Source organism: Gracilinanus agilis, chromosome 1 (genome assembly GCF_016433145.1).
Source record: "Gracilinanus agilis isolate LMUSP501 chromosome 1, AgileGrace, whole genome shotgun sequence".
In the NCBI taxonomy this organism is placed as follows: domain Eukaryota; kingdom Metazoa; phylum Chordata; class Mammalia; order Didelphimorphia; family Didelphidae; genus Gracilinanus; species Gracilinanus agilis.
In genome coordinates this window covers 712,462,111-712,475,873 of record NC_058130.1, presented here as the reverse complement: position 1 = coordinate 712,475,873, position 13,763 = coordinate 712,462,111, and the positions used below count along the sequence as shown (strand labels likewise).

At 37.5% G+C, this 13,763-nt stretch overlaps 1 protein-coding gene across 1 annotated transcript in view; it reads right to left on the bottom strand.

Moving 5' to 3' along the window:
• Positions 1-2,051, bottom strand: part of LOC123242601 (putative adhesion G protein-coupled receptor E4P) — a 44,076-nt gene extending 42,025 nt beyond the window's left edge. The window contains exon 1 of the mRNA XM_044670493.1: positions 2,021-2,051. Coding sequence (XP_044526428.1) covers positions 2,021-2,051 — 31 coding nt within the window. The remainder of the gene's footprint in view (positions 1-2,020) is intronic.
• Positions 2,052-13,763: the final 11,712 nt, after the last annotated feature.

The following is a 13,763-nucleotide window of genomic DNA, read 5'->3' as shown; positions in this document are numbered from 1 at the left end:
ACAATTTTTAAATGCATAATGTGTGTGATGTCATTGGTCCTCTTCAAAAACAAAGGACCATTATTTTTTAAAGCATAGGATTACAAAGGAAACCAAAGGCATTGAAATGTATTATCAAAGTATTTTTTAAAATAAGTTTAGAGAATGCAAATCTTGAAAGAACCCCTGACATAGTCCAACCTCTTATAAATACGTTCTAGTAGACCTAGCACTAGAAGGAAGTTAGAAATATGTTTATTTGTAACACTGGGTCACCCAGTTTCAAAATCTTCAAATCCTAGGCTCTTTACTCTCCCATAATCCCATATAACAAATTAAGAAGTCTTTGTCTTATCTTTAGCTAGGTGCTGGTAAATATTTAACAACCAGTTCTCAAAGGGAAAAACTCCCTACAGAACACACTTTTAATCTGCACCATTGGCATTTTCTCCATCATTTTTTAAATTCTAGACATTTTTAAAACCTAGATAATCAGCAGAACAATAAATCATGCCCTGATTTATAGCATTTGTGAATTTTCACAGTGTGAATACTCACACTGAAAATTTAACAATAAGCACTAGAGCCAATTTAAGCTGGTTCCAGTACAACTCACATCTTCCTTATCTACACCCTTTTCTCTACTCCCATGACTACCACATTAATTTCATCACCTCTTTCCTAGACTATTGCAATAGCTTTCTAGTGGACCCTCAGCTTCAAGGGTCTTTCCTCTTCAATCCATTCTCCATGCAGCTGTCCAAGGGGCATTTTAAAAGCATAGATCTAACCATGTCACTTCCCTTGATGAAAAAACTTCCATGACTCCATATTAGCGCTGTGAAAAAATACCTATTGGGTTATATATTATTTAAAACTCTTCATAATCTGTCTCCCGTTTACATTCCAAGATTTGTTATACATTGTTCCCATTCACATACTCCATGGTGTAGCCAAACTGACCTCTATGTTGTTCCTCACAAACAATTCATTGTCTGTACCTTTGCATAAGCTTTCACCCACACTGGGAATGCTCTTACTCCTCACTAAAAACCTTTTTGCAGTCTTTCTGCATTCTTCAGAACTCAGTATAAATGTTATCACTTACAGGAAATTTTCCTAATCCCTCCAGTGGTGGATTCCTCCAAACTCCCCAGGGAAATTGCCTTTCATTTATTTACTTTGTGCATATGTTCTATTTATGTATACATGTACATGTTGCTATATGAACTGTTTCTAACAAAATATGTAGTTTTCAGAACAAAAAGGAGGGGCATTTTCTGCTCTCAGTTTGATAATCATAAGGTAAACTTTTTGAAAACAAAACATGGCTACGTGAGCACATTCCTTTTCCTCTCTGGGTCTCAATTTTCTTGTCTGTAAAATGAGGAGGTTGGACAAGATGACTTCTAATATTTTATTCTGGTACTAATATTTACCAGCTGTGAAAAACTGGACAGTTCCCTCCTTTCTTGAAACCTCAGTTTCCTTCTCTGTAAAGAAGAGATGTGGGCCCAGAGAACTCATAATATTCCTTTTATTTCTAGCCCTTACCTTCCATTTTAGAATCAATACAAAGTATTGGTTCCAAGGTAGAAGAGTGGAAAGGACTAGGCAATTGGAGATGAGTGACCTGCCCAGGGTCACACAGCTAGGAAGTGTCTGAGACCAGATCTGAGCCTAGGATGTCTCATCTCTAGGTCTGGCTCTTAGGCTACTGAACCACCTATCTGCCCTCTCATAATATTCTAATACAATATCCTGGTGCTGACCCTAGCTGTGTGACCCCAAACAAAGTCTTCCCTTCTTTGGGGCCCAATTTGCCCTTCTATATAATAAAATAATAATATTCACAATACCTACCTAACATGGTGGCTCTGGGAAATGCATTTTGTAAACCTTAAAATTCTAGGAAAATATTCAATGTCATTGTGCAATTCTGTGTATCAGTAAATCCATGGAGGTATTGATTATTTCTTTTCTAAAGGTTACATCACAAGTTAGACAACGACTATTTGAAGAGAAGTAATTAGCCACTTACCCCAAAGAAGCAAGAACCAACTCTCAGCCATGGTCCCTGGTAGCTGCTGTCTGAAAACTGAAAGAGAACTTCTCTTATCTTCTCCTGATATTTCTCAAGTTTTTAAGTGGGTGGGTGAGATTAAGTAATATAGTTTACAAAGTTTCTCTCCACAATGCAATTGAAATAATCCATTAGCAGGCCTAACAACAGGAAATGTTTTGAGATCTATGTGATATTCTGAAGTGTTTTAATTGCCATAGCTTCTAGATTGAAACTTGAATGATTAGGATAAGAATGAGGGAATCTATGTACCACAAGGCACTTCCCACCCTTAATCCCATGCCATCATTATCATTTAATTCATTGCATCAGGGAGTACCTCAGTCATAGTGTCTTTCAGATAATGTATTTACAAAGGGCTCCTGGAATCATCATTTGACTGAACTAAATTGTCAACTCACCTTAATTTTGATTGGCTCTAAAGTGTATCCAGAAGATGGCAACCAGATTGGCAAGGTAAAACTGTAAAACAAATACATGAACTAAGATTATTTAGCCAGAAAATGAGAAGACATGGAAAAGGTACGGCCACTTACTTTCCATCTCCAAAGGGTTTTCTTTTCTTGCTTGACCAACAAGGCAAGTCTAGAACAGTGAGTAGGAATTTCAGGAAGGCAAATTTGAGCACTAATGCAAATAAGAACTTTCTGACAAACAGAGCTGTCCAACAACTGATTAGGTATCCTCAAAAGTGATGGATCAATCCACCACCAGAAATGTTCAAAGGATGTATAATTTCTTCTCAGGAATGTCATAGAGGGGATTCATTCTTCAGACAGGAGATTAGACTAGAAACCTTCTCACATTCCTTGTACCTCCAAGATTAAATGATACTTCAATTCTAAAGCATTGGAACAACCAGTTTGTCCTTATTAAATGAACTGACCTAATATAACAAACAAGGTGGAGAACTAGGTATTTTCTCTAGTGCTCACAAACTCTCAGAACCCCCTAGAATAGGAATCATTCACGAGAAGCAAAATAACAGCAGTTGTCTCCTCAGAAGAGGCCAGGACTCCAGGGAATCTAACAAGGTAACAGCTCTGGTGAATTAGCATACAGGATTTTAATCTCTAATCCTTTATTCATTCACTAAGCATCCCTTCCAATACCAGCCCCCCAGACTATCAAGGTGGTATAACTAACCCATAGACTTGTGCTCTAGGATACAGTCAACATTTTCTTGCTGCTGCTGCAATCTCTGTCAGGAAGCTCTGCCTCTGTCCTACCTGACAACAATCATCAGACCTCAGTTCTGTCCATCCCTCACCTCTCTGTAGAAGAGGAGTGGTATAGGAAAGCAGAGGTCTGTCCTACCTAGGATAATATCATGCTGCCAAAGTAGCACTCAGCCAAAGAACTTAAAAACAGAGGGACAAGGGCAGGGCATCAGACTATTGGAGGGGAGGAAACAATACCAGATTTGAAATAAAGGGAACCAGCGTCAAAACCAGGGCCAATTTTCTCACCTCAGGAATCATTTGGTCAAGGGAATGAAGTTGAGTTAAAAAATTATGCCTAAAGGCATGTCATCCAAGTGGGAAGAGTAAGAAAGCAAGCAATAGGAGAATATAAAGAAATTGAAATTATCAAAGATCTCAGGAGGAATTAAACATTTAAAACCTTAAGCATAAGTAGATAAAATACCAGGGAAGACATTAAAACAGAATGGAAGATTATCATCAAGACAAATAAATTAGTCCAAATATGTCTAAATAACATTGCCAAACACAAGAAATTGAACAAAAAAAAAAAGTAAACTGATGAGATAGAAGGCTACGTGGATCCCTAAGACAGCAAGAAATCACTACATGTTCCCAACTGATTTAAGAGATGAATTTTAATAGGAAAATTTATGACCTGCAAAGGAGAAATATTCATCAGAATTGAAGTCAAATAAAATCAACAAGCATTTATTAAGTACCACCTTTGTGGCAGGCACTGTACTAGGCACTGAGATACAATGCAAATAAAAAAAAGTCCTTACTATCAAAGAGCTCACAGTCTAAAGGGGGAGATAATATGCAAACAACTATGTACTGTTATAAGGAAATAAGGAAAGAACAGGAGCAGGAGCTGCTGAAAAGGCAGAAGCAGAAAGATTCCAGAATTCTAGGGAAGTGATAGGATTTCTTCTAAGAGACAATTGAAGCAGTAGGTTGAGTGTGTCTGATCTCCTTGGGTGGACCTTGTGATATTGGCTATTCTTCCTGTCCTGTGGCTGTCCTTTGGAACCATCTTACCAATTTTTTTATTTGCATTGTATCTCAATGCTTAGTACAGTGCCTGCCACAAAGGTGGTACTTAATAAATGTTTGTTGATTTTATTTGACTGTCCCTGTGTATCCTGCTGTTGCTGCTGACAGAGATATTCCAATAGAGCTGCTTGAGACACTTAAAGCCATTTGTCAGTGAGAACCTTTTCCCTGAGTCCTGTACCTGCTTAGCTTCCAATCTTACCACCTCTATCACCAATTAAGGGGGGATTTGGGTTAGTGAAGTATACTTATTGTAGGAACTGGGACTTTTAGATAGAGAGGTAAATGACAGTGCAGATACCATCCCTTTGAAGATAACAACTAGATTTGGTGGGGAGGTTTATTTATATTCTTTAGCTAGATCATCCCAATTCCCTTCCCTTCCTTCTTTTACTTTAATAAAACCTGTTTAATAGCATTTGGTATCCTGTAAGCTTTAGCCTGTTGGCCTTCTCAAACCCTGTAATCCTTCTGATACTGGTCCTAAAAAAATCATTCATTGACCTACTAAAATCCCAGTGCCACCCAGGTATCATCTAGATATGTAATTCAGTAGAAACAAGAATATGTATTTGGAATAAGTTGGGAATAGTCTATGAAGATGGGATTGACTCTCCCCTTTCCTATTTTTGAATTAATCAACCAAAGCTTGAATACCCCTACCTGGCATTAGGTGGGGGAGTTTGCAAGCCACTTAGAGAGCTCTACCCTTTCAACTCAATCAGTCAGAAACTTGTGAATTAATAAGAGTTTATACCCTTATGGGATGAGAAGTAGAACCTACAAACACTGTCCCTCTGGGCAGTGCTAAGCAAATTAAAAGACTACAATTGGTCTCCATAAAGTGGAAGAAGGGACAGGAAGTGACATAAAAAAGGACTATAAAAGATGATGAACTTCCTGTCCAAGAGGTCTTCATCCTGAATTTTCAGGTTGAAGGATCTTGGACTGGGACTGCGGCTCTTGGACTGCTTCTGGTAAGACTGCTCATGGATCTTCTCCCTTTGGATCTTCTCCTGGTAAGTGAAAAGCTAACCTTCCATTCCTGGCTTCTGGAGGGATTGGTGCCGGAGAGACCTCCCCTTCTTGGAGGAGGCCACATGGGTTGAACCCTTGCTTAATTCAACACTTCCAGCTAAGGAGTTAACGAGCCCTGAGTGGGTTGAGCCAGGGACAGAGCAACATTTACAGTGATAAGCTAAGACTTCTTACTCTACCCTCTCTTTCATTTCTCTACTTTCACTCTCTCCACTTCTTTGTAAATAAAAGCTGCTAATAGTCATTTTGACTTGTACTGTATTAATTTTAAAATCATCAACCACCGTATTATCATAAAATTCTCATATATTTTAGTCAAACCTTAATTAAATTCCTTACAAGTCTAAGAGGGAAGGCACTAGGGTTAAGGAAAACTAAAGGCAGATTTCTTGCATAAGAGGAGACATTAGCTGAGACTTGAAGGAAGACAAAGAATCCAGGAGACAGAGATGAAGAGGGAAAGAGTTCCAGATATGGGGGACAGTCAGTGAAAATGCACAAACTAGGGAGATGGTATACCTTGTTGAGAAGCAGCAAGGAAGCCATCATCACTGGATCACAGAGTACTTGAGAAGTAGGGGGAAAGCACAGTACAAGAAGAATGGAAAGGCAAAAGGAGTAAGATTATGAAAATCTTTAAATACCAAACAAAGGATTTTGTATATGATCCTGAAGTGAAAAGGAGCTATTGGAATTGACTGAATAGGAAAGCTTTATGATTAGACAATCACATTCTATAGCTAACTATAGAATGGGTGGGAATAGACTCTATTGGGGCAAAGAAGTATTGCTAATAATTTTAAAGGGCAAAAATAACAAATATATTCTTTAATTTACTGTAACAATAAAAGTAGCAATCAGTTGAGAGAATACAAAAAAAAAATACACTCAGATGGAGACATAGCAATGAAATCCTTAAAAAAAAGAGTAGCTCAAAGAACAAATCATAAATGTTTGATTATGTGAAAGAAAATAATAATGTCTCATGTCAAAATTTCTGGGGTATAGCTAAAACCATCCTTATGGAGAAATTTATAGGTCTAAAATATATTAACAAAGTAGAAAAGGAGAGCACTGTTGAATCAAATATGTATTGAAAATTATGAAGTCAACAAATAAGCATAGAAGAAATATTAAAAATTAGAAGAGAGATGGATAAATTAGAAGCAAATAGACTATTAAAATAGTAACAAAAACTAAAATCAGGGACCTTTTTAAGAAACAACAACAACAACCTTACCTTGTATTTTAAAATTGATGCTAAGTATTGGTTCCAAAGCAGAAGCGTAGTAAGAACTAGGCAATTGGGGTTGTGAGTTGTCCAGGCTCACACTGCTAGGAAATATCTGAGGCCAGATTTGAAATCAGGACCTCCCATCTCCAGCCACGTAGGTACCCCTGGGACCTTTTTAATATCATGTAACAAATCCATCTAAAACCAAAAGCAAACATCACAAGCAATTGAGATACATTAGAATGTTTCCTCTGAAAGACTAAAAAAATTAATAAAAACTTTAGTCAACCTGATTAAAAAGGAGAAGGCAGAAAATCAAATTAACAAAATATCAAATGAACAGGATGAAATCACAACAAATCCAGAAGGAATAAAAATAATTTTCAGAGCCTCCTATGCATGTGATTATATGCTAACAAAACTGGAAACAAAAGAAATAGGTATATCTTCAAATATATGAAATACCTAATTTGACTATAAACCAAAGGTCTTAAACAATACAGTCTCAGAAAAGGAACAAGAACTAACTATAAAGGAATTATCAAAGTAAAAATTTCTTGGTTTTGATAGATTCAGAGAATTTTATCAGACTTTTAATGAACAATTAATACCAATACTATACAAATTCTTTCTCAAAAAAATGAGAAAGCACTATACCAACATTCTTTTATCAGATAAATATACTAATGTTTGAAGGCAAAAGATAAAACAAAGAAAGATCATTAAAAATGACTGCTAAATAATAAATAATTGCTGACTGATTGGGGGGGGGGGGGAGTTAACCTGTTCTAGTTCCTCTCTGGATTGATTCTACTCTCCTTAGGCAGCCTGGTCACCTCTCATCCAGGAATCATTACATATTGCTACCAGACATAATACAGACACTCAATCAATTTAGTGATATTACAGCTCAGATTTCCTGAGTTCAAACAGTCTATTAGCCTCTCCAATAGTAAAGATTATAAGGATACCTCACCACACCAAACCCCCATTGAATTTATACCAGAGAGACAAGAATAGTTTTACATTAGAAAAACAACTTTTATAAAAAGCCTATAAGTATAAGCAAAGGAAATCTTTATTTTTAAATCACAAAAAAAGTCTTTCTAAAATTGAAAGCAAGCATCAATGGAAATGGAGATATAATGGAAACTTTCATTTTTCTAATAAATATAAGAGTAAAGTAAGGATACTCAGTCACCCCACTACTATTTAATACAGTTTGGGGAATGCTAGAAATAACACTAAGAAAAAGGAAGAAAGATAAGGTATATAGATAGGCAAAGTGGAGATTATACTCAATGTTTTCTGCTAATAATAATGGTATGTTTAGAAATTTCCAGGGTGGGGGTCAGATCAAGATGGTGGAGAAAGTACACATTCCTACATGACCTCTACTAAATTGCCCTCCCAATAACTATTATATAATACCTAAAAATGAATTTTGGAGCAACATAATCCATAAAAAGACAGGGTGAAATAATTTTTCAGCCCCAAACAACTTAGAAGCTGGCACAAAAAAAAAATTATTGCACTGAGGTGGAAGTGGAGCACAAAGCAATAAACCAAGGCAGATCCTACCAAGACAATAACAAAGACTTCCAGAATTCTCACCCACCAATGGTAAGGGGCACCAGAAAACTGCTCATAAGGAGGTTAGAGATGTCCCTTTGCTGACTCTTGGTGCAAGATTCTTATTGCATTGCTCACATAGATCTAGGTCACTGTCCTGGGTTGTGGTCTCAGGGTGAGACTAGCATATACCAATGCTTGCAGCCATAAGGGAACAGAAAACCCTCATCCCAGTTCCAGAACATAGGGTGGAAGATTATTAAACACACTTCTTCTTAGATCATACCATAACTGAGTTATAGATTTCCAGAGATAGCTCTGAAGGCAGCTGCATAAAGAATTTGAAGCCTGAAGAGTGTTCCCTTCATCAAAGGAACAGTGTCCAACTTTAATGGTTTTTTTCAGTTACAAGAAAAGGAAAAGGCTGGGAAATGAGCAAACAAAAAAATCAACATAGAAATTAATTTTGATGACAAGGAAGCTCAAAATGCAAAAGAAGACAATAAAGTCAATTCAGCCACATTCAAAGCCTCCAAGAAAAATATGAATTAATCTCATGTTTATAAAGAATTCACGGAGGAGGATTTTAAAAATCAAATAAGAAGTATAAGAAAAATTAGGATAATAAATAAGAATGATACAAGAAAATTGTGAAGAAAGAGTCAATAGATTGGTTAAAGGAAGAACAAAAAAAAATACCAAAGAAAATAATATCTTAAAAAACAGAATAGGTCAATTGGTAAAAGAGGTACAAAAATTCAATGAAGAGAAGTTCCTAAAAGGCAGCATTGGTCATATGGGAAAAGAGATAAGCATATTCACTGAGGAAAAGAACTCTTTAAAAAGTATAATTGACTAAGTGGAACAGGAAGTACAAAAGTGCACTCAAAAATACCATGCCTTAAAAATTAGAATTAAGGAAGTGAAAGCTAATGACTTCATGAGTCATCAAGAAACAACTGAACAAAATCAAACAATGAAGAAAGTGTGAAATATTTCATTGGAAAAATAACTAATCTGAAAAATAAGTCCAGGAAAAATAATCTAAAAAGTATTGGACAACTGAAAGCCAGGATCAAAAAAGAGCTTAAACATCATCTCTCAAGAAAATATCAAGGAAAACTTGATATTCTTGATCTAAAGGGTCAAATAGAAATTGAAAGAATGCACTGATCAAATACACAGAGAAATGAGTTGAATGTATAAGGATACACATCATTACACAATTGATAAATGGTCAAAGGATATGAAGAAGCAGTTCTCAAAGTAATTAAAGCTCTCCATAGTCATGCAAAAATGCTCTAAATCACTATAGAGAAATGTAAATTAAAACACCTCACTCCTATCAGATTGGCTATTATGACAGAAAAGGAAAATGATAAAACTTGGAGAGCAAGCATGTGGGAAAACTGAGACACTAATGCACTCTTGGGGGAGTTCTGAACTGATTTAATCATTCTTGGAAACAATTTGGTCCTATGCCCAAAAGACTATAAAACAATATATACTCTTTCATCCAGAAATACTATCACTAGCTTTGTATCCCAAAGAGTTAAAAAACAAAAAAGGGAAGGACCTGTATGTACAAAAATATTTAAAGAATCCCTTTTTTGGAGGGGAAAGAATTGGAAAGTGGGGGAATATCCATCAATTGGGGAATGACTAAGTAAGTTATTGTACTGGCATGGGCATTGTACCCCCAAAACTATAGAAGTGTTTCAGGCAAACTATAAGCAGGGGAAATCCTTTACTCCCTTACATTCTTGTGACTCCTAACCCAAAACATCTGATAACTCCAATAAGACCCTGAGAGAATTATCCTCCTTGGTTCATCCTTTAGATGGACAGAGAGCTATGCCTCCTTGATATCATCAAGTTGTATCTCAGACATCTATCTGTCCTCTAAACTATGAGGATCACCCTCTATGTCTTCAAGCAAACCTCCCTCCCTCCTCCTTCCCCATGCCTCAGTGTATACCACTGTAGAGTCACTTCTTCATCATGGAACAGAGTCATGTCTTCACTGTTGTAAAGAGTATAAAGATCCCAGAATTGATGTCATCTGGGAACAGCTTTCCAACTATGCTGTTCCACCTAGGAGGCAGTCTTCCACCTATGCTGTCCTCCTTGCCAGATTCGACATGACCTTCTAAATTACTAAATTTCTTTATTTTTAAGCTAATTTTGGGATCTTGCATCCTTGCAAAAGGTACCCTTCCCAAACCCCAGGGGTTCACCTCAATCCCCCCAAAACAGTACATGATTATAATGGAAAATATTATTGTACTGTAAGAAATAACAAGCAGGAGGAGCTCAAAAATCTGAAAACATTTACACAAAAGAGCAGAGTGGAGAATAAGGTACGTAGTGACAGTAATACTGAATGATGAATAGCTATAAATAACTTAGTTATTCTCCACTCTGAATTTATTCTCTGAAATTTATACTCTGAAATTATTCTGAAATATTCATGATAAAAAATGCTATCTACTGCTAGAGGAAGAACTGATGGAGTCTGAATGCAGACCAGAAAAATGTTTTTCACTTTCTCTCTTAATTTTTTTGGTTCAAATTTTCTTCCATAATCTTAATAGGGGATGATAGGAGGAGGGGGAAAGGGAAGAGGGGAGGGAATTTGATTCAAAATTCTATTCAAAATATTGGAAAAACTCTAATTATAAATAGGAAAAACTGTAAAATGTAATTGAGAGAAGGAATTTTACTTAAAAAAAAGAAAATCCAAGAGAATACTAATTAAGATAATAGTTTCAGCAAAGTCAATGTGGCATGGGCATGGTAGGGAGATGGCATGGGCATGGTATGGAGATGGCATGGACATTGTACAGAGATGGCATGGACATTGTATTCCTTAATCCAAGCAAACTGTAAACAGGGAAATTCCCTGGCTCCTTTCTGTTCTTGTGACTCCTAACCCAAGAACATCTGATAGCTTCTATAAGACCCTGAGATTACTGTCACCCTTGAATCATTCTTTAGTTTGAGATGGATATAGAAATGCATCTTCAGGCTACACCTTGATACCATCGGGCTGTATCTCAGGTATCTGAATGTTCCCTAAACTATGAGGGTCTTCAGGCAGACCCTGGTCAGATGACGGAACACTCCACCAAATGCCTAAAGTGTTTGCCACTCTAGAGTCACATCCACACCATGACACAGCATCATGTACTCACTGCTGTAAAAAGTCTAAAAAACCCCTGAACTGAAGCATTCTGGGAGCAACCCCCATCCTGGGTTGTTCCACTCATGCTGTCTTGCTGGCCAATAATTCTATGTTACTAATAAATCTCTCTTTTTATTTTTAACCTAAGTTTCAGAGTCTTGCATTCTTGCAAAAGGTATCCTTCCCAAACCCAAGGGTTCACCATTGTACCCCACAACATCTGATTGTAACCCCACAACAAATGGATATCAAGAATGGTTCTTAAAATAACTGCAAACTGCTAACACTCATCTGAAAGATTGTTCCAAATCATTACTAATAAGAGAATGCAAATGAAAACAACAATTGGCAAAGTTGTCAAAATATAGAAATAATCATTTTGGGGAAGCTGTTCAAAAATAGGTTCACTAGTTCTTTATTGATGAAGTCATGAATCAGAAATCAAGGGAAAAGAAGGAACCGAAGCAATGCAGGTGTCTTTTACTCCTTGGGCAAAATCTGAGCTCAGAGCAATGACCAAGGAATTTCCAAAAGCTAGGGAAAGCCCTATCAAATTTGCCAAATAGTTTGAGGTGACTCTTTCTACTTATCAGTCTGGCCTCTCAGACCTTTATCAGCTGGCTCAAATATCGGTAGGCCCAGGAAACACCAATCATTGATTTAAAACAGCTAAATGGGAAAACCCTTTAGAACACATAAATCAGTTAATGGCCAGGAAATAAGGACCTGAAGTTCACCTCCAGGAGGCAAAAAAAATTGGAGAAACAGTACTAGAAGCAATCCCTAAGGCTTTTCCAAAGTCTGCAAATTGGGGGAAAATTCAAGCTTGCACTCAGAATGTGGGAGAGTCAATGTTTGATTTTTACAATAGATTGATGATTACCTTCAGGGTGAATTCTGGGTTTTCCCAGACAGCACAGATGCTTTAATCATTTTTAATACTCTCTTTGTGGAAGGGCTAAACAAGGCCCTTGCTAATCTCCTCAAGAGAGGGAAAGTAGATTGGAATCTAATGCCCACCTCTGATCTAGTTTATTTGGCCAGTCAGTTCTAACAAACACTGATGGAGGAGAAAGAGAAAGAGGTGGAAGAATTAGCTAAGAAAAAGAATCAAATCATGAATTTACAGATACAACAGTGGAAGCAAAGGGAATAAGGACCTGTTTCTCCCTATGTCACTAAGCAGACTCTTTCCAGGTATCCAGCCAAGGAGGGACAGGACAGAAGGTGCTATTACTGCAATAAGTCTGGGCATGTACAGAGGGATTGCAACGAGCTGCTACAGAAGGTAAAACAGTGCCAAGGGAGGTTTCAATCTTTCTCAGAAGGGCCTTTTCCCAAAAGGTCACAGTGGGAGACCTCACAGTGATGGGGCTTCAAAGATATTAAAGGGGTTTTTCCAGTGGTGTCTGCTTCTCCTATGGGCACCACTCATGCTGTGGTTGTTTCTCACTCTATTGAAATTCTCATATACACGGGTGCCACGATGTCGGTTTTAAACCCCACATCTTTTCCTAACCCCCTTCCTTGGAGTGACAAGCAAGTTTCTATGGTGAGGATTACAAATTACGTGCAATCTGTTTATGTGTCCCAACCTCTCCCATTTATTCTAGGAGAAGTGAAGGATACCCAATCTTTTCTTCTCTCCTCAGATGCTCCTCTACACCTTTTGGGTAGCGATTTTTTTAATAAATATAATGCCACAATTGAATTTTCCCCAGGGAAAGAGATAACACTTTCCTTGTCCCAATCAAAAATCCCTCCCACTTTTCAATTACTCACAACTCCCATTGTAGCCTGTGATTCTCCATAGCTGGAGGAAGTCCCTTCCTCCTTATAGGCTGCTGACTCCTCCTACATTGGGAGAATTTTGAGTGCACCCCCCAATGCAAGTTCAATTAGATTCCTCCAAACCCCTCCCAAGAATTGCTCAATACCCACCCCCCTCTCATGGGAGGAAATCAGTCCACTAATTAGTAGTTATCTGGACACAGGCATTTTGGTAAAATGTTCCAGCCCTTGTAATTCACCTACACTTGGAGTCCATAAACCTGGGGGCCTAGTTCAAGATCTCCCAAGGTTAATGTCTGTTATCCCCAGAGCTCCCATAGTTCCCAACCCCCACAACCTTTGAAATCCCATACAATGCAAGGTTTTTTACTGCAGTTGATTTATGCAGTGCTCATTTTAGTGTGCCACTCCATGAAGATAGCCAATTCCTTTTTGCTTTCACCTGGGAAGGGAATCAACTTTCCTAGAGTGACCTGTCCCAAAGGTATACGGAAAGTGCTGCCTACTTCTCACAAGTGTTAAAGACAGACCTTGCTGACCTTAAATTTCCATCTGGGTCTACTATGCTCCAATATATGGATGATCTACTTTTGTGTGCCCCAGATGCCCAGTCCTCGAGAGAGG